Source organism: Galeopterus variegatus, unplaced genomic scaffold (assembly GCF_000696425.1).
Source record: "Galeopterus variegatus unplaced genomic scaffold, G_variegatus-3.0.2 Scaffold2387, whole genome shotgun sequence".
In the NCBI taxonomy this organism is placed as follows: domain Eukaryota; kingdom Metazoa; phylum Chordata; class Mammalia; order Dermoptera; family Cynocephalidae; genus Galeopterus; species Galeopterus variegatus.
The window spans coordinates 136,991-160,865 of NW_007728498.1; the positions used below are offsets into that span (position 1 = coordinate 136,991).

Here is a 23,875-nt window from a genome sequence, read left to right on the forward strand (position 1 = left end):
TTTTTTTTTTTTTTTTTTTTTTTTAGTTTAAATAAGGGAGAAAGCACTCATAAGATCACCATCCCCAAACCAAGCCTGATCAACACTTGGACATGATTCTAATCATCTCTCTATGTATACTTTTTACAAAGTTGAGCTCATGTACTGTATGAAATTCTTTTGTTTATACTTTCTCACTTAATATTATTAAAGTATCTTCCCTGGGTATGAAATAGTCTTCATAAAGATTTTATATGACCATGTAACAAGCCATCTTATGTCTGTGCAATATAGATTAAAATGTCTAACAATTAAGAAAGTTCATCTTTGATTTCTTTTACTGGGAGACTTTTGTACTTTATAAGAGGAATTTAGCATATTGGTTTACGTTGTGAGGTTTGGACTTAGGCTTGGATTCAAACCCGTCTTCCCCACTTAACTAGCAATGTGACTTTAGGCAAACATCTATTTCTTCATCCTTAGTGTGGAGATAATACTCTCTACTTAACAGGCTGATTGTTGCTATCAAATTGGATAGCACATAGGAAGTGCCTAGTGAGTAAAGTCTCAATACATGAAAGCTGCTGCCTGTTGTTACTATTAATACTGCTACCATCACTACCAAGTTTTCAGCCAAAGGGGCAAATTTCTAATGATGAAATTTCAGCTATCACTGACCTAGGTTAGGGGATCTATTTGTAAAGGCAGTGGATACTTTCTCTAGTGCCTGTGAAATCATGTGGGTAGCCACCTGTTATTTTGGTCAGGGCCTGTCCCTGTCCCTTTGTCTCTCTGTTGACTTGTCTTTGGTAGCACCTCCATGCTACCCACACCCACCTCTGCTGAGCCCTCATTCCTCTCTTGTGCCTAGGGAGGCCAATGAGACATAAGTACAGGAAGCATTAACAATGCAAGGCAGTATATAGAGCCACGGACGTCAGCACTGAAATGGTCCTAGGAGAATCTTTAGTTTAATTGACTGCCCCTGACCCCATTCCTGCCCTTGCACAGATGAGGGAAACTAAAACCCGGAAAAGGGATAAGAGTTATCCAAGATTGTAGATTGAGGCAGTTACAGTGCTAGGCTTGGAACCCAGTGTTCTTTATTGTTCCCTTAACTTGCCTCTGCAATTATCTACCAGTGCTGTGGATAATCCAGCCTGTAGATCAGAGGTGAGAAGAGAATGCTGTAGGCTGGAGCTGGCCAGTGTAGGTGGTAAAGACTTCCTGAAAGAACTACAGTCAGCACTTGCTTCCTCTTGGTAGTAGGCTAATTTGCATTCTTGTTTGCTCCTTGGTAAACATTGTTCTGTGGCTATCTTTTTTCAATAAGCTGGTTGGGAGCAGGGGCTGGGTTATTGCTTGATTGTGTCAATATTCCCCCTTCTTCTCCACCAGTATCTAACTTGCTCAGGTTCTTAGCATCTTAGTTTCTTCCTCTATGGTTGGACAGAGACACGTGTCCCAGTCTCTACTGAGCACAGAGCCAGATGACTAACCTGCCTCCTTTGATCTTGTCCTAGATCAGTGTGCGTGTAACCACCATGGATGCAGAGCTGGAGTTTGCCATCCAGCCCAACACCACTGGCAAGCAGTTGTTTGACCAGGTAAGGGAGGGATTTGTTGCTCCTTAGCCTCCTACCCTTCTCCCAATAAGTCTAACCACAATGCCAACCATCCAGGCCTTCTGCCTCTTGTTAGAGCTCTTTTCCTACTCTCTCCTCCAAGATAGATCAAGGAAAAGGCTGACCCCAGCCTTAGTAAAAAAAGCAAAGTTTAGCTTTGGCAACCTGCACCCTCATAACCCTGATTAATCCTATCCTTGTTCCTGAACAAGGGTGAAAAGAGAAGGGGGGTATTATCCTGTGCTAGGTGCTCTAAAAACATTAGCCCATGCCATCTTCCTTTCAGCTTTGAAGGATGTAAATGATCTCTTCTCCATTTTAATGATGAAGCTCAGAAGTTAAATAACTTAATTTTACCTAGCTGATATCTGGCTGAGATTTTAACTGCACAGTACCACACAGCCTCTGTCACATTTTTTTTTTTTTTGCTTCCTAGTAGAAGGAAACCAACTTATTCTCCCTAGGGTACTGAGCTCTATGAACTCACTTGAACACCGGAACACTATGAACACTGGAGGTGATGCATGCAGTAAGAGTGTGCTTCATCTCCTGTAGGCATGCCGTAGAGTTAATTGGTTACTCTCCATCAATGAAATGGTCATTCCCATCTCGAACCCAGGGAATCACTATCTTTAGAAAGGATGTGCTATATAATACAAGGTATCTTCAAAAAGTTTGTGGAAAGATTCTCATTATCTTTTAATTCTGTTTTTCTACAAATTTTTGAAGCACCCTTATATAATAGCCAGGTGGGCCTACAGAACCTTTCAGCATTCAAATACTGCCCAGAGGCCAAAGCAATGTGCCATCCATGGCCAGACTTCCAGGAGTGAAAATGAGGCTCCCGTTTCCAGAGTCTGGGACCCCACCAGATGGGCTATTATCCTATTTTCCCATCAGCCTCTGGTGAGGTGGGAGTCTGATTTATTGTCCAAGATGTTGGGGCTGCATATCACCTTGGTGGATTCTTAGGCCCTCTTGCTTCCCTTTCTCCCTTGCTCTCCGGGTCCCTCAGATATGAGAACTTACCCAAGGTTGGGGAAGGAAAGGAAGAAAGAAGAAGGTTGTGTTCAAATGGGATAATTTTATTCCTGTGAATACTCCTGCCTGGTGAGAGGAAAGACAAGGGGAGAATGGAGATGGGGGTGGGAGGGGGTTGTTTTCCATTCAGGTCTCCATGTAAAAGGAAGAAAGGAATGGCTAGAAAACTCGAGGACATCTTGGGCTTGCCCTCTGAGTTCCTGATATCACATAAAGTGGGAAAATGGTTATTTGCGATTAATACAGGTGAAAGTTAACAGTTGTCTGGGGTTTACTGTATGCCAGGTACTGACAAGTACTTGACTATCACAAAGCCCTGTGAGTGCAGGAATTAGTACTGGCCTCATTTTACAAATGAGGAAACGACATCCTTGTTTTCCTAGCTAGACCTTTGGAAAATTATTGAACCTCTCTTGGTTGGTATTCTCAACCAAAAAAAAAAAAAAAAAAAAAAAAAAAAAAAAGAAGGTCTAACACCTACCTCAGGCTTTTTGTGAGGTTATGAAAGAGTGTAGTATTATTTGTATCTTGCCTGTTACTCAAAATTTTGGTGCAGTGGCATATAAGGGAGCATGATCCAAAAAAGATAATTTAGAAATACTTGAAAAAGACAAAAGAAATACAAATAGGAAAAAGAATGTTAGGTAAAACATCCAGCGTGTAGTAGAGATGTAATAAATGATAGCTCCCTAATAGTACCATGATGCTTCTTGTCTCATGAATGAGCTAGAGTTGGGAGATGGGCTTGATGATTCTGAGAATATCTAACTTTGGATTTAGCTGGAAATTGCTTCTTTCCTGGAGTTTGTTTCATTTTGGATGGTGAAGGGTAGTCATTGATATTTAGTTTGTGAAAACATATTAGTCTGAGGAATATTTAAATACACATTTACTACAATTAAAGTAATGTGCTAACATTCACATAGCTCACAAGTGATTACAGTGCTAGTCTGGAATGACTGGACGTATTTTGGTTATTTTAAGATTTTGCATTCTCCCTTTGTGTGGAGGTTCTATATTGGCGAGCTTTTAAAGGGACAGCCTGGCGAAGTTGAAAGGGCAGTCAGAAATCTTGGGCTCTAGTGCTGGCTGTCACTAACTCTCCATGATTCCTTACACAAACTGAGGCCCCTCTTTGGGCCTCAGTTTCTCCGTCTGTACAGTATCCAACTGATCTCTAAAATCTGGTTATCTCAAAAATTTATCTCTGGCACTTATTTCTGTATTCCATATTTCTTTCTCTCCCATTTCTTTCTTTCTTTCTTTCTTTTTGATTTGTCATTTAACATTGGAAACTCTCCTGTTTCTATTCCCACTATTTGGATTTCAAGCAACATTTTTCTGTAAAAAGGAGGGAAATGCCTCACTTGAGTATGATCAGCTGTGAGCATATGTGGTCAGGGGCGGGGACAGGGCTAGCTGGCAGGGGGAGATGCCTCTTCCTGGACAGGCTTCTTACAGTCTCTGGGACAAAAGGGAAGAGGTGACCACACAGGCTTTTGGGCCCTCTGTTTCAGACAGCAATATCATTCTGGGCTATAGAGGGGAAGGGTCAGTCAGCGTGAATTTTATGGTCCAGTTGGGAGCCTGAGGCTCCTTTGGCCCCTTCCTACCCTTCTTCCCAGAGCCCTGATTCTACTCGCTCCCCCTCCCGAACCAAATGATGCCATCCCCTGCCCTCAACACTGGGGGCTTTGTCCCTTTGCACTGTAGGGGGATGACTGTGGAGGGCAAGGAAGGCATGATTTAGAGTCTGGGGCAGAAAAATCCTGAAACAAAGAGGTTTATTAAACTTCAAAAAACTAGAAGGCCTGCTAATTCTTAGTGTTGGTTTGTTTTGCATACTGTGGGTGTGGTTCTGAGGGAAGCCCAGATGGTAGGGAGCCCTGGCCAGATTTGTGTGCTCGTTCTGAAAGCTACTGCTTCCCAAAGCCCCTGAGAGACTTGAGTCTTTTGTGCTGGTTGGGGAGACGAAAAGGAGGAAAACAGAAAGTTCATGACTTCCTATCCAGAATATCAACGTTATCTTGAGAAGTATCATTTACTGAGCACCTACTATGGACTATCCCTGGCTTGGTGCTTTAATCCTCATGATGATCTTGCCTCCGAGAAGTGAAAGAACATACCCTAAGTCATGTAGAAAGTAAGTTGTGATATGGAGTTTTGAATACAGCTCTGATTGCAGAGCTCTATACTTTTCTCCCACTGCACTACTCTGCTTTGGATGAATGATGATGTTTAGCTTGGAGAAGACTCAAGGAAGATGTGTTCTCTGTCTTCAGACCTCTGTGGGGCTGTTTTAGGAGGGGGCAGTCATGTTCTGTGAATTCAGAAGGGAAAGAGCTGGGACCCCATAGATGAAAATTATAAGGGAAAAGATTTGAGCTCAAGACAACGAATTGAGCATCTGGCTCTCTTGAGCCCAAGGCAAGTCATACGAGAGTCCATAGGGGTATGTGTTCACAGGCAATTAGGGGATGTGAGCTCTTCCCGCTCTCTAACTTGATGAGGCATAAGGGAGGAAGTCCATTCTGTCTGTCCCTTGAGACCCATCATTTAAGGAGGCCCTCCTGGTGGAGCTGGGGCCTGGGGAAAAGGAGCTGGACCCCTTGGGAGGAATTGACAAAAGCTGTGGGGCCATCCTGGAACCCAGCAGTCATCTGGCTGATGCCTGGAGAGGAAGCACCCTCCTTGGCACCAGTGATAAATAACAGGCAACAATGGGAAGACATAGCTTGATGAGGCCCAAGGCCAGGTGAGAAAGGGAAGTGGGGCCCACAGTTCTTCCTTTTACCTCTGTTTCTTTTTGTAAGTGTGCTTACAGCTAGGGAGGAGAGAGCATGTTTTGCTATAGCGATTCTGTCATTTGTCTCAACCTCTAAAGTCTGAGATTCTTCAAAGGGCTTTTGATCTTAGATTACCTAGGTGCCACTAAGGGGCAGTGCTGCCACTGTGAGTCCCACTTTGAGAACCCTCTGCCTGGCTTTTCCCTAGCCAGGGTCTTTAGCTCTAGCTATAGTCTATCTCTACCTGCCCCCTCCCCTCAAGGTCTTTGAGCTCTAGGAGAGAGGTGAAATTGCAGAGCATCCATTCATTCATCTATTCATTGACCCATTTAATATTCACTGAAGGTCTACCCTGTCAAACACTATCTCTGCCCCTTTAAGAATCTTGGAGTTCCTTATTTATAGAGGCATAGAAAAGCACATACAACTCCTCCTACAAAGAATGAAAGAAACACCCTTGAGGCTCAGGTTGCATGGGGTGGTGTATAGATCACAGGATTTGGAGTCAGCCCTGAGTTCAAATTCTGTCCTGCTACTTAGCTGTGTGACCTTGGATGGCTCATTTAGCCTCTCAGAACTTTCCTTTCCTCAGTAAAATGGTAATCATGCTAATCTCAGGGATTTTGTGATTTAATCCTCAAACAAGTAAAGTGACTGGTGCATAGCAAGCATTCTAATGTTGGTTGTTCTTATTAAAGGCTAAATAAGTAGGTGGAAATTTCCCTGGGAGATAGGATGAGGGAGCCATGAAATCCGAAAGCTTTTCTGCCTCAGTAAATTACGTAGGACTTGGGGACTGCATTGAGGACAGCAAACTTTCCTTTTCTTTTTTCTGTTTTGATTTTATAAAATAACTAACGTCTATTGTTGTAATAGTAGTGTTCCCATCTTACAGATGAGGAACTGAGGCTTAGATAAGGGAAACGATCAATTTAAGGTCACATGGCTCGGAAGTGGTATAGCTGGGGCTTGAACCAGGGCATAAAGTATTTTCAGTTTTCCCAGTGCTTTTTGTCAGCTGTGTTCTCTGACACCACTCCACCCACCTCAGCCTGCTTCCAAAAATAGAACCCCAGCTGAATGTGTTCTCTGCCATAAAGCAGGTGGCCACTTGAGCATGGGCAATGTGGAGTAACAGAAGCAGTAATGGTGGCAGCTCCTCTTGGAGCTTTCTAGTTGTGCATTGATTTGCTTTCAGATGAGTGATTGATGCAGCTGCTGCCAGGCCTGTAGTGGGATCTTGGTGGGCCTCAGGTGTTTGGGCACAGATGCAGTTTAGCACATAATGCTAAACTTTCTCACACAGTTCCCTTGAGGTTCCCAGCTTCCAGTCCTGCTCTGGGCTTCTGAAGTGGCTGATGTCAATACTTTGTTTACTAAGATAGATGCATGGGGGATAGAAGGAGGGAGGCTCTGGGCTCCTGAACTGATCTGATCTCCTTTCCCCTCTGCAGACCTCAGACACAGGCAGCCTCCACATGCAAGAAAGGTAAAGGGGATTCTTTCTTACATCTAGAAGTTTCTGGTAGTTAGTGAGGATTTTCTCAGAAGCAAATCTCTTCCACTCGCTGGACCACAGTTTTCCGGTTTATGTTGCTTGAGCCCTATAACTCTCCACAGTCTTTTTTGGGGATTTGTGTTGTGAGGCTATGGGGCTGGATAGAATCCGCAGCCTCCAGTTTCTTAAGTCAGTGTCTTACAAACTAAAGTTCTAGTCCCTCTAGGTGTGTGTGGCAGGTTCTAGGAGGGGCACAAAGCTGTGGGATAAATGTGATTTAGTAGCTTGGAACACCAGTTTTATCTGTAATAATAAAAATATTCATTATTTAAGTAGAATATAAAAGTTGCACAAATTAAGACTAAACCTGAGGCTTCAAAAAATTCTGGCTGGTTTGCAGCCATGTACTTTATTATCTTCCCCCACCCCATCCCACCTCACCCCCTGCATCCACTGGGTATATACATTCATTATTTCTGCTGCTTAAGGATTTCTTTCGTGGCAGCTTTGAAAAATGCTGGCTCATATCAGATGAGCTGCCTGTCTGGGGTCAAAGGGAACGAAGAAAGAATTTTTTTTCTCAGGGATGGAGCCATTTCTCAGAGAAGCATAATAAGGAGCCTAGTCACTGGAGCCAGAGTTTATTCCTGGAACTGGGAGCTAGATGCTTCTCTCCCACTTGAAAATGAGGTTTCTCTTTCCTCTGGAGTAGAGGGTTCAGCTAGAAACAAAGCTAGAAGGGAGCAAAACTTGGCTCCATTTACACCTCATGGGACTCGGAAATGGGGCCGTGAGTTGCCTAATCAAATGGTTCCCAGCACCCCATAGACCTTAATTGGAGATTTCCTTGTATCCTGGGCTCAGGGGTCATCCGTTTTGTACCTTGTTCTTTTTCAGTCTCAATTCTGACTTTAGACAATGTCCCCCGCCCCCCCCCCCCCCCTCCTCACTGAGACTTCAGTGCAGACTAAGAGACATTGCTCATCTCTCCAAGTCCTAGAGCCTAAGGATGTGGAAAATTTATGTTTCTGATTTTGCTATGTTTACAAAGAAACAGGCAGTGCTCAGAGAGATCAAAACCCACCACTGATCCCGAAATCTTTCTTTTGACATTGCTTTAGCTATTACTTTGTCCAACTTCTTGTCAGAACTACTCTGGATTGAGAGCTACTTTGTTCCCCATGATCCTCCTCTCATCACACCCCTACCCACTCCACTAGTAACACAGACAACATGGTTCAAAAAGAGGCTCATGAGCTTACTCCTGTGACCTCTGGGACTGACTGCACAAATCTGCGTTTGCCTCTCTTCCCTTCAGTCCCGGGGTTTCTGAGCCTCTACAACTGGCCCATTTGTACAGGCAAAACCCAGTTGCTCCTCTACCAGTTCTGTTCCCAGTCTTCTCCCCCCATCTCCACCAACGAGCTAGCATCCTGGTCCCAATGGTCCATCTTCAGGGGGTCTCTATCTCTTTCTGTCAGCTGGATTGTTTCTTAAGACTTGCTTCTTCCCACCAATTGCATCTGGACACACTATTCTTCTGCAGGCCTGTGGAGGATCATGAGAGCCATTAATTGTGCCCTATATTAGATCTAGAATGAAATAAGAGGTGCTTTAAAAAAATCTTTTTTGGCCACATCCACCCCCTCCATCCTCTGTAAAAAGCCAGTATCACATTTTAGCATAAGCATTCACATTTCTCCATCCAAACTTGCTGGCAGTTCAGTCTTAAGGGTGTGGGCATTACTTCCAATTGCTAAGGATAAAGGACAATATGGGAGCAACCCAGAAGAATGAATGCAGGAATTAATCCAACAGTCTCTACTTTCAGCCTTTAATCCATTCTGAGAGCAGGAAGTTGTGTGGCATTGTAGAGGGAAGGGGGAGGTGGCAGAAAGCACTGGATCTGGATGGATTCGGAGTCAAACAGACCTGGTTGCAATCCTGACTCTGCCTTGAACCTCGGTCTAATCATTTCACTTCTCTGAACCTCTCTTTCACTATCTATAAAACGGGCCTACTTGTATTTATATCATGGGGCTATTGTGAAGATTAAAAGAGATAATGGACATAGGGTTCTTGATGTGTGGCAGTACTCACAAGTAATAGATACCTTCCCTACCTCAGCAGAAGTACTTTGTGCAAACAGAGGCTGACATAGTTCTAGACTGCTGCCCAATCGTGGTTTTTTTTTTTTGCCAGATTCTGAGCACCTTAAACCCTTTAAGGGCAGAGACCATTTTGGCTCTACCTTTGTGTCTTCTGTGCCTGACATAGGGTAGGTATTCAATCAATGGTTGTTTTGTGTTTTGTCTTCCAGGTGGTGAAAACTATTGGCCTGAGGGAAGTTTGGTTCTTTGGTCTACAGTACCAGGACACTAAGGGTTTCTCCACTTGGCTGAAACTCAATAAGAAGGTAACTGCTAACTCCCCCATTGGGTTTGGAATTCATTCCTACACCAGAACTTCCTCAGGAGCATAACATGTGCTAACTGGCAAACCCAGGGTAGCAAGGGCTGTGTTTGACACTGGATGCTCTGTTTGCTACCTGGATCAGAATAAGACCAGAAGATTCAGCCAAGGCGAGCTCTTGCTGTGTCTCTACTTTGACTTCTAACAATGAGAATGGCCAGTGTCCAGGGGAAGAAGACACCCTTCTTTTCCCACTGGGAACCCTGTCTTGAACTTTGACTTGTTAGGGACCAAAGCCATTTGTGATTCTTTTTTTTAAAGAAAATGAAATTTTATTAATATTATTTTTTACATTCTAGGATGTTGTTGCAGAGCAGTTGGGAGGGAGGGGGAGAGGGGAAAGGGGAAGGAAATGGGATGGAAGAAGGAGGGAGGAGGAGGGATGGGATTGAGGCCTGTGGCACCCCCCTCATTCCCATAGGGGAGACTGGGGGGCTTCCAGTGGTGGCTTGGTCATTGCCGGGCTGGGTGCAGATGTCAGGGGGGTGTTGAAAAGCCCTTGCCCTTCCACCGTCCTAGTTCAGGAACCTGGGGCCCTTCTTGCTGCAGCTTGGTGGTTGTCACTGGGCTGGTTGCACATGTTGGGGGGTGCGTGGCCGAGGCCCAAGGCCCCCCACTGCCCCTGCTCAGGAGAGCCTGGGTGCTTCCTGTGGCGGCTTGGTGGTCATCACTGGGCTGGTTGCATGTGTCGGGGATGGGGTGTGTGGCTGAGTCCCTATTTGTGATTCTTAAAGAGGGGATCTGTGTCCTTTTCTTCTTTGCAAACTCCAGGGCTCTGGAGATTTGTTAACAAGAGAGCCACAGACTCTTGAACTGGAAAAAAGTCTTAAAGATCTCAGGCTTATGCTGCCCCTCCTGCACCAGTCAACTGATGCCTCCCAGTTTCTTGATCTTTTACCTCAGTTGGACTCCAAATGGGATGATTTGATTTTATTCAAGCTCTCTGCCCCAAGTAGCATCTCTGTAGGGACCTGGCAGTCCTCTATCTCAATATCTTCAAACTGGCTGACTTTATCCTTAGAGGTGTCCATACCATCCTGTGTCTTGTTTCCTTGATTGTGCCTAGGGAATGGGTACCCCACCTTCTGCTGGTACAGTCTTGTTTTCTCAAAGAGTTGAAACTTGCTGGACAAATGTAGAGCCATTAGGAGCAGATTTCAAGCTTGAAAAGATTGTCTGGTTTGTGCTTTTGCTTAGCCAGTTCCCAGTCCTGTCATATATCCTAGTCTTTACTTTGCTAATTTTTGGAGTTGGAGGAGCCATAAAAGAAGAGCTTCTTAAGCCCACCTTCAGAATTTGGGGACAGTTGGATACATGTCAGATAATGGCAGCTTGAAGGCTTCTGACTGTCAGTGGGTATTAGATAACTTCAGGAAGAAACTCACGACAGGAAGTGATTATGGACATGGGACTGGGTCAACAATGAAAGTAATGTGTCCCTTTTCTGAATTACCAGCTCTGTGGGTTTACCCAAGTTGATGACCTTTTAGTGTCTTCTCCCCACCCTACAGCCACTCCATCCCTAAAGCCTATTTTTTGAGAGCCCATAACCCTTTGCTGTTCACAGGTGACTGCCCAGGATGTGCGGAAGGAAAGCCCTCTGCTCTTCAAGTTCCGGGCCAAGTTCTACCCTGAGGATGTATCTGAGGAATTGATCCAGGACATCACCCAGCGCCTGTTCTTTCTGCAAGTGAAGGAGGGCATTCTCAATGATGATATGTATTGCCCGCCTGAGACTGCTGTGCTGCTGGCCTCCTATGCTGTCCAGTCCAAATATGGCGACTTCAATAAAGAGGTGCACAAGTCTGGCTACCTGGCCGGAGACAAGTTGCTGCCACAGAGGTGAGGTGCTGCCCCAGTCCTCTGCCCTGGCCAGAATAGGCTACAGCCCAAGGCTGAACAATCCCTGCTCCACAGGGGCTGCCAGATCTGTTCCTCTCCACTAGGGTATGTCTGTAGACTGTTTTATGCTGCTCAGAGAGAGACATTTATTTTTTCTTTTTCTTTCTTTTTTTTTTTTTTAAAAGATGACCGGTAAGGAGATCTGAACCCTTGACTTGGTGTTGTCAGCACCACGCTCTCCCAAGTGAGCAAACCGGCCATCCCTATACAGGGATCTGAACCTGTGGCCTTGGTGTTATCAGCACCACACTCTCCCACGTGAGCCATGGGCCAGCCCCAGAGACACGTTTACGTATAGCGTCATATCCTGTTTCTCTTGCTCTCAAAATAAAAAGCTCTTTTTCCTCTTCTGTCTGCCTGTTGCAGAACTTTATTATCCTGGAGGCAGGTGCTTATATAGAACCAGAGATGGCTCAGTTTTTTTTTCCTTCTCCCTGGTTCCATTTTCTTAATCCTTTCCACTGATTTAGACCTCTTATATCAATGCTCACGGCAGAGGGAAAGAAATACGCAAACCAGGAACATGGAGCTCAAATAGTCTTATAATATTGATAACCAGTGTACAAAGCTTGCTGCTTTTGTAAATTTCAAAGTTGAAAGCTCTCAAACACTCATTTTGTTTTGTTTTGATTTAGCATCATGACAATACACAAAATGAATAAGGCAGGCATTATTCTTATCTTCTGGATAAGGAAATTGAGGTGCAGAGGTGCTTGCACTGACTCGCTCCATCTCGCACAGCTCATTTGAGGCAGAGCCAGATCTAGAGCCCTAGCTTCTTGATTTTCTTTTAACCCTAGGTTTGTTTCCCACTGCATCCAATGGCCATTTTCATAGGCTTTTGGATTAGAAGGAAAAGCTCTGCCTCATTCTGAGAGTCCCAGTCCCATTGGAGCTGTGGCATGGGCACAGCCCACTAGAAGGTATTAGGCATAATGGTTGTGCCCTGGGACTCTATCTGAGTTATTTCCATGATGTCTGATAGCATGTTTAAAGCAAGCCTTGTTTACAGTCTAGTAGATCTGGGAAGCTGGGCCTATTAGTTTCTCCCAAAGCCATTTGGGCTTAGTTCTCTGTTCTGTAGCCAAAGGCTGTCCTCTCATCCCTGAGAAATATTCTTACAAACACAAACTCTTGGCCCCAAGAGGATTTAGGAGAGAATATGCCTGTCTCCTTGAGACCCATCCTTACTCTTAGCCCCTTACGTTGGCACAGATTCCTGATACATTGCTGCTGTGCTTGGGGATCACAGCACACTATTGGATTTTCTGGTTAAAGGTACAGAGGAAGGTGTAACCATTGTCTTTTTGATCATCCATTCTTGTAGCTCTCATACTTCTCAGGCAGTTTCTTATGTTTAATTTAATACCTTCCTGCTGTAATTTCAGTCTGTTTTCAGTGTGAACTCAGTGGACCAAATCCACATCCTGTTTGCATCAAAAGAGAGCTAAGTGGGTTTCCTTTCCCTCCTGCACATGGGCTTTGTGCTTTAAACTACTTATGAACCCTTGTCTTTCCAGAGTCCTGGAGCAGCATAAACTCAACAAGGACCAGTGGGAGGAGCGGATCCAGGTGTGGCATGAAGAACACCGGGGCATGCTCAGGTAAGCCCTTCCTAGCAACTCTGGGCTCCACTGCCCTTACAGGGAGAAGAGGCAGATGAGTAGGGACATTGGTGGATGCTGGAGAAAGAGACAGGGATGATGCTGGTACTTAAACATGAAAGGCAAACCAGGACCATTATAAGGGGCTGTTTTCATTTGTTTGTTTTGGTGAATGGTGATAACTGGTAGCTCAAACAGTTTTGGCCATAAAGAATTGGAAGGGACCTCAGCATCCTCAGGGAGCTTCTAGGTCACCAAAGCCTCCTCCCCAAGAAGGAAATAGGGAAGGAGATCTCTAAACATGGCAAAGTATGTAGGGATTGTCTAGTTGAGAAACAAATTTCATCATTTTGCCATCACTACTTTATCTGAGTTCTGCTAAGAACATGCCTGTATAAGAGGGTGTCATAATGAATAGAAGGAAGAAAATTGCTTCAATAGCAGCTAACATGCCAGAGGCCAGCAAAAGTCAACCCACTCTTATACCCCTTAGGAGCCTCCAACTTTAGGTTCCTGTCAACAGATTTTGCTTGGCAAAAGCCATATTATGCTCTGTTCTCCAACATCTGCTCTCCTTCTGTCCCCTTTCTGACTTTTGATGGCATGATCCTTGTCAAAAATAGAGTAAGCAGGCATTCTGTCTCACTGGGTCTGATTCATAGGCTCCCCTCTGTGATCCCCCACTCTGTGTCATTTAGGGAGGATGCTGTCCTGGAATATCTGAAGATTGCTCAAGACCTGGAGATGTATGGTGTGAACTACTTTAGCATCAAGAACAAGAAAGGCTCAGAGCTGTGGCTGGGGGTGGATGCCCTGGGTCTCAACATCTATGAGCAGATTGACAGGTATACCTTAGACCTCTCTTAGTTAATTTAAGCCACTCTGACACCTAGGGCTTACCCCTCACCATAGAGCAGGACTATACCTCTTGGGTCCCACCTTAGTTCTTTTCTACCTAATTTAGTCTGGCCCAGATGATTGCACAGCCTCACTCAGGACTCTAAATCCTGGATTGGCTACACGTGCACTGTCCACTATGGTAGCCAGTAGCTACATGTGGCTATTAAACTCTTGACATGCGGCCACTTTGAATTGAGATGTGCTGTAAGTGTAAACTACACGCTGAACTTTGAAGGCTTAGTGTGAAAAACAGAATGTAAAATGTCTCATGAACATTTTTAAAAATATTGATTTATATGTTCAAATGATAGTATTTTAGATATACTGGGTTAAAATGTTATTATAATGAATTCCACCTATTCCTTTTTACTTATTTTCATGTGGCTATGAGAAAACTTAAAATTATATTTCTCTTGGACAGTGCTGGCCTAGAATCTACCTTGTCAGGATTTGTAATTAGTCCCAAGTCTTATGTGATGATTAAGTGGCTTTGGTCTATAATCCTCTCACTGTAGCATTATCTCATTTTCTTATTTTTTTCCTTTGGTCTGCTCTTGGTGAAGGCAGAGATCAATAGATTATTGTTTCATATAACCTTTGAATCTTGGAGCTCATTATTTACCTTCTTCCCATTTATACAACCTTAGATAGAAGAGTCTCACTTAAATAGGGCTGGGGATTCTCTTGAGGTTCATGCCTCAATCGAAAATACAACAAGACAAACCTCAGAGTTTAGGACAAGGAATAATATGTTGGTTGTGTTATCAGGAGGTCCTTTGTGTATCTTCAGTGCTGGCAACTGACCTGGTAGCATGTGATGACGCTGGCTGAACTGGCACCGAGTCTACCTTCTCAAGGGAGAAATTTGGGGGTTGGGGGAGGGCAAGGCACCAGCTCTCTATGTCCTTCTTGTCTTGCCCTTGTCCTGATGTTGTTCGTCTCCACTTCCACAGACTGACTCCTAAGATAGGCTTCCCCTGGAGTGAAATCAGGAACATCTCTTTCAATGATAAGAAATTTGTCATCAAGCCTATTGACAAAAAAGCTCCGGTGAGTGACCCCTTCCTCTGGCCAAGACAGGTTCTTGCCAAGGCCTGGATAATGCTAGAAGGAATTTTGTCATTGTATTTTTTGTTCCTTTTTCTGATGTGTGTGTGTGTGCACGTGTGTGAACAGGAGACATAAATGGAGATTGGGGATGGAAGAGAAGGAGATGTCAATGCCAAGAAATGGCCAAGAGGCATTCTGTACGTGATGCCTCCGTTACCTGTGTCTCAGGTGCCATCCTGCTACCTGTCTCCCTTAGTATGGATAAGGAAGAGTCACAGGCAGTCTTAAGTGCTGCTCCATAGCCATTGTCTTGTGCTGTCCTGAGGCTCCGGTGTGGAAACATCTGAGTGCATCTCATTTTTTCAAGCCCCTGGGCCCCAGAAAGTAGACACTGTTCTTGTACTTGACTTATCTTTAATTCTAGAGAAAGTGCAGAGCCAGGAGAAATCCATATCCAAAGATGATCCTCTGAACTTGCTTTTTGGTATAACTGCTACTGTCCTCTCAGACCTCTCTAGAGCAACCCAAGACCAAGAAAGTGCTTTGGGTCCAGTTATTCCTCTAATATGCTCACCACACTTCTCACTCAGTTGCCTACTGCTGACAGGACCAGAAAGCTGGTGATTGAGGGTAGGATAGAAAACTGAGATGAGGGTCTACTCTTATGGTGTATCACATGTCCAACAAGGGCCAATGGCTAGGCTGAGCCTGACCCTTTTTTTGAGGGCTCAGTCATTCTTCTCCAGCCCTGAAGTGCCTGACTTTTCTCTGCTAGGTACTTTACATATGTTGTATCTTTAAACCCTCAATAACATGGTCAGGTAGGTAGTAGCATACCTATTTTATTGCTGATAAAATTGAGGTTCAGAAAGATGAGTTACAAAGTTACAAAGATGAGTCACAGAGTTAAAAATGGTATTGCTGGGATTTGTATCTAGGTTATTTGACCATGAGATCCTGCACTCCTTTCACCACACCCCAAGCTATGTGAGATGGTAACAGTTTGAGTTCAGCGACAAGAGGATGTGGTGGTTAGCATATCAGCTAGTGACCTTGGTCCAGTGTTATTTGTAGTAACAAAGTCAAACTCACTGGATTTTCTTGTGTGTGTGTGTGTGTGTGTGTGTGTGTTTTATTGCTGCTGTACTCAACTTTCTTCAGAAAAAGGTAAGTAATAAGGCCAGCTGAGATCAAGGGTTTATTTAAAAAACAACAACCAGGACAATCAATGTTTGGCAGCTTTATGTATTTGCAGACTGCCTTGTTTCAAAAAGGATTTAAGGGCTTGGATCTAGGATATGCTTTCAGGAGATTACAGAAACAGTCCAGCTACCCTTATCGCACTCACCAGGGTATTATGCAGGGATTATTTGTCTTCTAAAAGAGACCCCCGACACCCAGCAGTATCCCTAATTAAATTAGCAGAGAAAGACAGTTCCGATTCTTCAACTGTATAGAGGGTATTTTAGGATGCTTTTCATAAGCAAGTGTTGAAAGAAATTGTAGTTTGGTGGAAAGAACACTGGTTTCAGAGTCAAGAAGCCTTGGATCTGCCACTAACTTGCCATCTGACCCTGGGCAAGTCACTTTATCGCTCCGATAATTAGTTTTACCATCAGTAATGCAAAGGATTGGATTAAATAATCTTTCCAGTGCTTTTTGACTTAGCTTTTCAGGGGGCAGAAGTTTACCTTCACCTGTTCCTGCAAACTTTTCAGTTGCTATTTTCCCACCAGGACTTTGTCTTCTATGCTCCCCGGCTGCGGATTAACAAGCGGATCTTGGCCCTGTGCATGGGGAACCATGAGCTGTACATGCGCCGCCGCAAGCCTGACACCATTGAGGTGCAGCAGATGAAGGCACAGGCACGGGAGGATAAGCACCAGAAACAGATGGAGCGGTAGGTACTGCAGAGCTGGAGTGGGGGCCAGGACTGGGGCAAGGAAGCTTCTCCAAGGCACCTGGCCTGCTAAGGTGGGACATGAAGCCAACCCAGGAGTGGGAGGAAGGGAGCTGTGCAGAAATGGTACCCTCCTCCATTCAGTCTTGGGCATCCCCATTTTTGAGAAACAGGCATCAGAAGCCTAGGATTTCAGAGGCTTATAGGAGGGAGGGGCATTTTATAGTACCCCATTGTCTGTGACCCATATGTCATCACTGTGCTAGGGGAACTCTGGGTGGCTACAGGTTAACTGACTGATACTAAGCAGTATCAACATTAACTTGGGAAATTGTTCGAAAGGCAGAATCTGAGACCCTGCCCCAGACCAACTGATTCAGGATCTGCATCTTAAGATCCCAGGTGATTGTTTCTCCAAAGAAGATATGCAAGTGGCTTGCAGACACATGACAACATCCTTAGTCAATAGGGAAATGCAGATCAAAACCACAATGAGGTACCACTTCATACACAGTGGTATGTATATAGTAAATAAAAATGGAAAATAACAAGTGTTGGCAAGGTTGTACAGAAATTGGAACTCATATACATTGCTGATGGGAACATAAGATGGTTCAGCCACTGTGGGAAACAGTGTAGCAATTCCTCAAAAAGTTAAACATATGATCACATAATTCCACTCCTAGCTATGTACCCAAAAGTATTGTAAACAGGTGTTCAAATAAGTACATGTACACACGTTTATAGCAGCACTATTCACAATAGTCAAAAAGTAGAGGCAGCTCAAATGTCTCTCAATGGATAAACAAATTGTGTATACATACAGTAGAGTATTATTCAGTCATAATGAGTAATGAAGTACTGATATATGCTGCAACATGCATGAACCTTTCAAACATTATGCTAAGTGAAAGAAGCCAGTCACAAAGGGTCACATATTGTATGATTTCATTTATATGAAATATCCAGACTAAAAAATTCTATAGAAACAGTATAAATTGGTGGTCGTCAGGGGCTGAGGTGGGGAAGGGAGATAGGGAGAAACTGCTTAATGAGTATGGGGTTTTAGTTTGGAGTGATGAAAATGTTTTGGAACTAGATAAAGGTGGTGGTCGCATATCATTGTGAATATACTAAATACCACTGAATTGTTTACTTTAAAATAGTTAATTTTATGTTATATGAATTTCACTTTAATAAATTATTTAAAAAGAGATCCCAGGTGATTCCTATGCATGTTAAAGTTTGAAGAGCACTGCTATAGGTCCTCTGCATAAAGAGTTTCAGACCGTGAGAGTCTTCTAATCTAGTAGGCTGGAAAAAGACCACATATATGAGAGGTTAGATACCAAGGTTCAGGTTTATTCAGAAAAAAAATTACCAAGGTTGTTGGGGGCAGTTTACAAAGGTGTATCTGGCAAGGATCTGCTCTCTAGGACCTTGCAGTCTAGTAGGAGAGAGAGGAAAAACAATATATATGTAACTCAAGGTACAAAAGCTATGTCATTCAGTCACGTAACTATTTATTGAGCAGAAACAAACAAACAAAAACAAACAAAACAAAAACAAAAAACAGACCAAAAATCCCCACTGTCATGAAGCTATCATTCTAATGGGAGGAAACAGACATAATAAATAAGCCAATTATATAGTATGTGAGATGATAAGAAGTGCTATGGAGAAAAATAACAAGGAAGAGGAAGGGAGAGAAAGGTAGGCTAAGTATTCTGAGGGCTCAGAGGGAGAACAGACATGTAGCCAAGGGAGACAAGAAGGCTTCCTGGAAGAGGTGCTGGAGCAAGAAAAATCAAATACATTTCCAGATTTGCAACACGTTCTGGAAAAAAGGACCCTAGAGCTGGGCTTTAGGACATGCGGAGTTAGAAATGAGAACTGAAGCCCTAGCTGAAGAGATCACCAAGATTTTAAGTGCAGCATCTCAGCACAGAGCCAAAACTTGTCTCCCTATTACTCCATGAGGTAGACAGGGCAGGGCGTATTAAGCTGTTTTATAGACAGGAGAACTGAGGACAAGAGCAAAGCAGCCACATAGCTAAGGTTGCCCAGTGGATTAGTGGCAGAGCTGTGATTTATTTGGGTTTTCTGACTCGGGCAAGCTGACTGGGCCCTGAGCACACCAGCCCATGTGGGGCTATGATGTGAGGACAGGAATGTAGAGGTGAGGGAGGGTGGTGCAGGCTCACAACCCCTGGGTGTGTTGGAAGGGTGGAGGCTGAGGGACCCAGGGCCACGGAGCCTTGGGAATCCCCAGGCTTCCATGCAGCCTTGTTATCCTGTTCTATCCTTCCCTTCTCTGTCCCTAGTGCTTTGCTGGAAAATGAGAAGAAGAAGCGTGAGATGGCAGAAAAAGAGAAGGAGAAGATTGAACGGGAGAAGGAGGAATTGATGGAGAGGCTGAAACAGATCGAGGAACAGACTAAGAAGGCTCAGCAAGGTGAGTGTTAAGTGAGTTGTAAGTCAGGGTTCTCCAGACAGAATCAATAGGATATGTTAGAAATGATATGTGAGGGATTTATCAGGGGAATTAGCTCATGCAATTATGAAGAAAAGTCCCACGATAGGCTGTCTGTAAACTGGATACTGGTAGTGTGGCTCAGTCCAAGTCCGAAGGCCTCAAAACCTTCATCCTGGAACCCAAAAGCTGAAGAGTCTCAAGCTCTGATGTCCACAGACAGGAGAGAAGAGTGTATCCCAGCTCCAACGGATAGAGATTCACCTTTTCCCACTGCCTTTTGTTCTCTCCAGACCCCTAGCAGATTGGATGGTTCCCACCCACATTGAGGGTGGGTCTTTCCCACCCAGTCCACTCAGACTCTCTTACTAATCTCTGCTGGAAACACCCTCACAGACACACCTAGAAAGATTGCTTTACCAGGTTTCTCAGCATTCCTGGAGTCACCTTGGAGATTGGGTTTCCCTGGACTCTATGAGCTGGAGACCCTTCTGCCTGAGCTCAGACTCAGCCCATATAGTCAGGTGTGACCACAGAATAAGTGATTAATGGGGCAAGAAGAAGAGTGCTGAGAACCTTCTGCCAGCTGTGTCCTGGGGTGGGCATTTTCAGGAAGGAAGCTAGTGTGTTGTCTTCATCTCTGTGCTCTTTGCTGCCGTCTTCCCTCTTCTACTACTCAGAACTGGAAGAACAGACCCGCAGGGCCCTGGAACTTGAGCAGGAACGGAAGCGTGCCCAGAGTGAGGCCGAAAAGCTGGCCAAAGAGCGTCAGGAAGCCGAAGAGGCCAAGGAGGCCCTTCTGCAGGCCTCCCGGGACCAGAAGAAGAACCAGGAACAGCTGGTAAAGCTGCAGGACAGGCTGGGGTTGTGGGGCCTGAGTTTTTTCCCTTGTCTATCTGTTTATAGCTACCTCTGCCTATAGGGCTTGCTCTTTCCAGTAGGCTAGTAGGCTACAGGCCTCTTAGCAGATAGCTCATTCAGAAGCAAGCTGGGAAGTCACTGGTGTGGCCCAGAAACCTTTGCAAACAGTCTTCCCTAACCCTTGGTTTTTATTCACTTTCTTAACCCCTGGGGATCTGAGCTGATGACCTGGCAAAGGAAAGGGAAGGAGGAAAGAAGTAATGGGACTCACACTTAATTCAGTGTGTGTTGCTATGCTAGGAATAGTTCCCTTTCCCTTACTTTCTTACTTACTTTTCCTAGTAAACTTATGGGATCAACTCCATATGGATTAATATGCCAAGATAAGGAAATTAGAGCTCAGAGATGTTAAGAGACTTGCCAAAGTTCACACGTTAATTGCTGAATAAGGATTAGAACCCATTTCTACCTATGTTTGAAGAGTTTGCTCCCTGAAATCACACACAAAATTGTGTGTCTATGCATTTCTTTGAGGGGTGGGATAGGCATCCATACTTTCATGACAATTTCCAAGGGTTCTGTGACTCAGAAGTTAAGAACCTGTGGCCCCAATTCATTGACATATGCTCTTCCCCTGTACTGTTTGGGGTGTGATTAGAGGGAACTAAGTCCTATCTCTTAGGAAGAAGCCATCATGGAAGATTTACACAAGGTGTTAGGATGTATATAAATGTTTTTCCCTTGTTCAGATTTCCTTGTGACATTTGAGTGTCTTTCCTGTACTTGTCATGGGAAGAGTCTTAGTGGAGCCTTGAGCATTTTAGGATAGCAGAGAAAGGTCTGCCAGATCAGGCAGTGACTCAGTGATCTCCAGAGCTTTACTGAGGCCCCAACTGCATACTTGGCAATACTGGGAGGGGGGGGGGGAGAAAGAGGGTAAGAAGGAGAGATATGAGGAAGGGACAGAGATGACTTGTTGTTTATCTTTAGGAGACCTGTGGTCTAGTTGGGGAACTGTGACTTATAAAGAAGTGGTGGGTGGGGGAAGATGGGACTGGAGTGGTCTGGTTAAAAAAAAAAAAAAAAAGTCTCCAGGACAGCAAGGAAGTGGAACAGCAGGTTCCCTACAGGTTCCCCAGGGGAACTGGGGTTGAAGACATCTGGGCACTGAAGACTAGAAGGCCCAGCTCTCACAGGCTTCCAATTTATCCATAGGCCTTGGAAATGGCGGAGCTGACAGCTCGGATCTCCCAGCTGGAGATGGCCCGACAGAAGAAGGAGAATGAGGCTGTGGAATGGCAGCAGAAGGTAGGACACAGTGTCCAGAGCAAAGCATTGTGGGAAGGGGTACCACATGCATAGGTTCCAGCTCTTTAGGTTTCTTAGGTTTGGGCTCCCCCCCCCTTATATACTTCCTTGACAGTAGACATCATGGGATAAGGTGCTCAAAGTTTTCTCAGATACCTCCCAGAATTCTCCAGTACCTCTGGGAAATTGGTACCATCGTTCCTATATTATAGCTGAGGAAACTAAGGGTCAGGCAGATGAAGTGGTTTGTCCTACCTGGTGCCTGCTTCCTGCTAGACTGTTTTAGACATGCACATGATGCTACAAGTTACCTGGTCTGACTGTCAGCTTTTCTCTCCTTTTGTCACTGGACAGGCCCAGATGGTACAGGAAGACTTGGAGAAGACCCGTGCTGAGCTGAAGACTGCCATGAGTACACCTCATGTGGCAGAGCCTGCCGAGAATGAGCAGGATGAGCAGGATGAGAATGGGGCAGAAGCCAGTGCTGACCTGCGGGCCGACGCTATGGCCAAGGACCGCAGTGAGGAGGAACGTACCACTGAGGCAGAGAAGAATGAGCGTGTGCAGAAGCACCTGAAGGTATCCAGGCAGGGCCAAAGGGTCTAGGAGACCATGTGTGTTAGCTTAATAGCCCATGGCCTTCCCTAGACCACCATGGGGAGGATATGTATAGGAGCCTGTCCCAGTGCGGAATGGGAGCCTGAGCCTTTCTCAAGTGAAAGCTTTAAGGGTAGGTACCTCAGTAGAAGTTAGTGTTTTTCTTTTTTTTTGAGAGGAAGGAAGACAGTGATTGGTGACTTCTGGGTTGCTGCTAATGTCCTCTTCGTTAATCTTGGGTGGGTTACTTGACTGAGCTGAACACTTATACGTTGTTCTCTAGTAATTGCAATTAAATAATTATTTTAAAAAAATGGTAGGTACCTCTTGCTTATTAATTAGACCCTGGGTCACCTGTTTTCTTTTTGAGATTTGCTCTGTGCCCCACCTCCCACCCCTACTCTATTCACCTCTTCCATTTTGGAAATACTTAGCTGACAAAATTCCTACCTGAATCTTTGGTACATTGTTGTACTCTCAGAGGATGCCCATCATCAGTTGGTCCCCTACGTTTTTTTTTTTTTTTTTTTTTTTTTTTTTTTTTTTTTTTTTTTTTTTTTAATTCTTGTCCCCTTGCAGTCTTAACAGGGTTGAAAATGGCTCTCTCTCTCTTTCTCTCTATGTACACGCGCATGCACGCTCACACACACACACACACACACACACACACACACACACACACGAGGGCATTTCAAAAAGTTCATGGAAAGATTTCTATTATCTTTCAATTCTATTTTTCCAAAAACTTTTTGAAGTTCTCTCATGTGTGTGTGTGTATGTGTATATATTATATCTGTGTGTGTAGAGAGAAGGGAATGGAAGAGAAAGGAAAAGAGAAAAAGAAAAATCTGGTCAAATAAAGGGAGGTAAAATGAGGAAACCATTGATCCTTTTATTCCCTTGCACCCTCGCAGGCCCTCACTTCAGAGCTGGCCAATGCCCGTGATGAGTCCAAGAAGACCACCAATGACATGATCCATGCTGAGAACATGCGACTGGGCCGAGACAAATACAAGACCCTGCGCCAGATCCGGCAGGGCAACACCAAGCAGCGCATTGATGAGTTTGAGTCCATGTAATAGGCACCCAGCCTTTAGGAACCCCTCCTCCCTTTGTTCCTTGCCCCTACACTCCTACACCCTTGTCTGACTCACACTGTGCTGGAGCCACTAACTAGAGCAGCCCTGGAATCATGCCAAGCATTCAGTGCAGCCATGGGACCAAACCTAGCCCCTCAGTCCTCATTCACTTCCTTGGGCAGATAAATGGCCCACTGTGGTGCCAATGCAATCCCCTTTGCTCTCTCTGTCCCATTTAGTCTAGCTTGCTAGAATAGGCCACTTCCCAAGCTCTGAGCCTCTTCCCACTTGATTTGGCAAACACCACACTTACTGTTGTCCTACAAGAGTCATGCGCAGAGTAGGTTGAATGCTAGCCAACCCCCCCCCCCCCCCCCCCCCCCCCCCCCTATTCCAGAGGTGCCCACTCTATACCCAGAGGAAAGGAAAGTTCTTATCTCTGAAGACACAGGGACACAGAGAAGAATCTGAACAAACGGGGCTAGCTAGGCCCCCCTATTTACTACCATTAGATTACACCCTCTTTGTTCAAGCGTACTTCTGTACGACTGTCCACACTTCATCAAATATAAGCATAAAAACATATGTTTCCCTGTTTCTTTGGGTCATCATTTCTGAAGGTTCCTGTGTCACATAAAACTTATATTAAATAAATTTGTATGCTTTTTTCTTGCTAACATGTCTTTTGTTATAGATATCTCAGCCATGAACCTAGCAATGGATGAGAGATATTGCTTTTTCTTCCCTATAGGACCTTACCAAATTGGCAATCACAGGGTTTAGGAAAGGAGGCAGGATTC

At 44.6% G+C, this 23,875-nt stretch overlaps 1 protein-coding gene across 1 annotated transcript in view; it reads left to right on the forward strand.

Moving 5' to 3' along the window:
- Positions 1-23,448, forward strand: part of MSN (moesin) — a 64,550-nt gene extending 41,102 nt beyond the window's left edge. Inside the window, exons 2-13 of the mRNA XM_008581539.1 lie at positions 1,503-1,586; positions 9,250-9,345; positions 10,969-11,243; positions 12,824-12,907; positions 13,606-13,752; positions 14,761-14,857; positions 16,594-16,757; positions 19,082-19,212; positions 19,911-20,071; positions 21,307-21,399; positions 21,754-21,978; positions 22,911-23,448. Of these exons, the coding sequence (XP_008579761.1) occupies positions 1,503-1,586; positions 9,250-9,345; positions 10,969-11,243; positions 12,824-12,907; positions 13,606-13,752; positions 14,761-14,857; positions 16,594-16,757; positions 19,082-19,212; positions 19,911-20,071; positions 21,307-21,399; positions 21,754-21,978; positions 22,911-23,075 (1,722 nt within the window). The 3' untranslated portion in view covers positions 23,076-23,448. The remainder of the gene's footprint in view (positions 1-1,502; positions 1,587-9,249; positions 9,346-10,968; positions 11,244-12,823; positions 12,908-13,605; positions 13,753-14,760; positions 14,858-16,593; positions 16,758-19,081; positions 19,213-19,910; positions 20,072-21,306; positions 21,400-21,753; positions 21,979-22,910) is intronic.
- Positions 23,449-23,875: the final 427 nt, after the last annotated feature.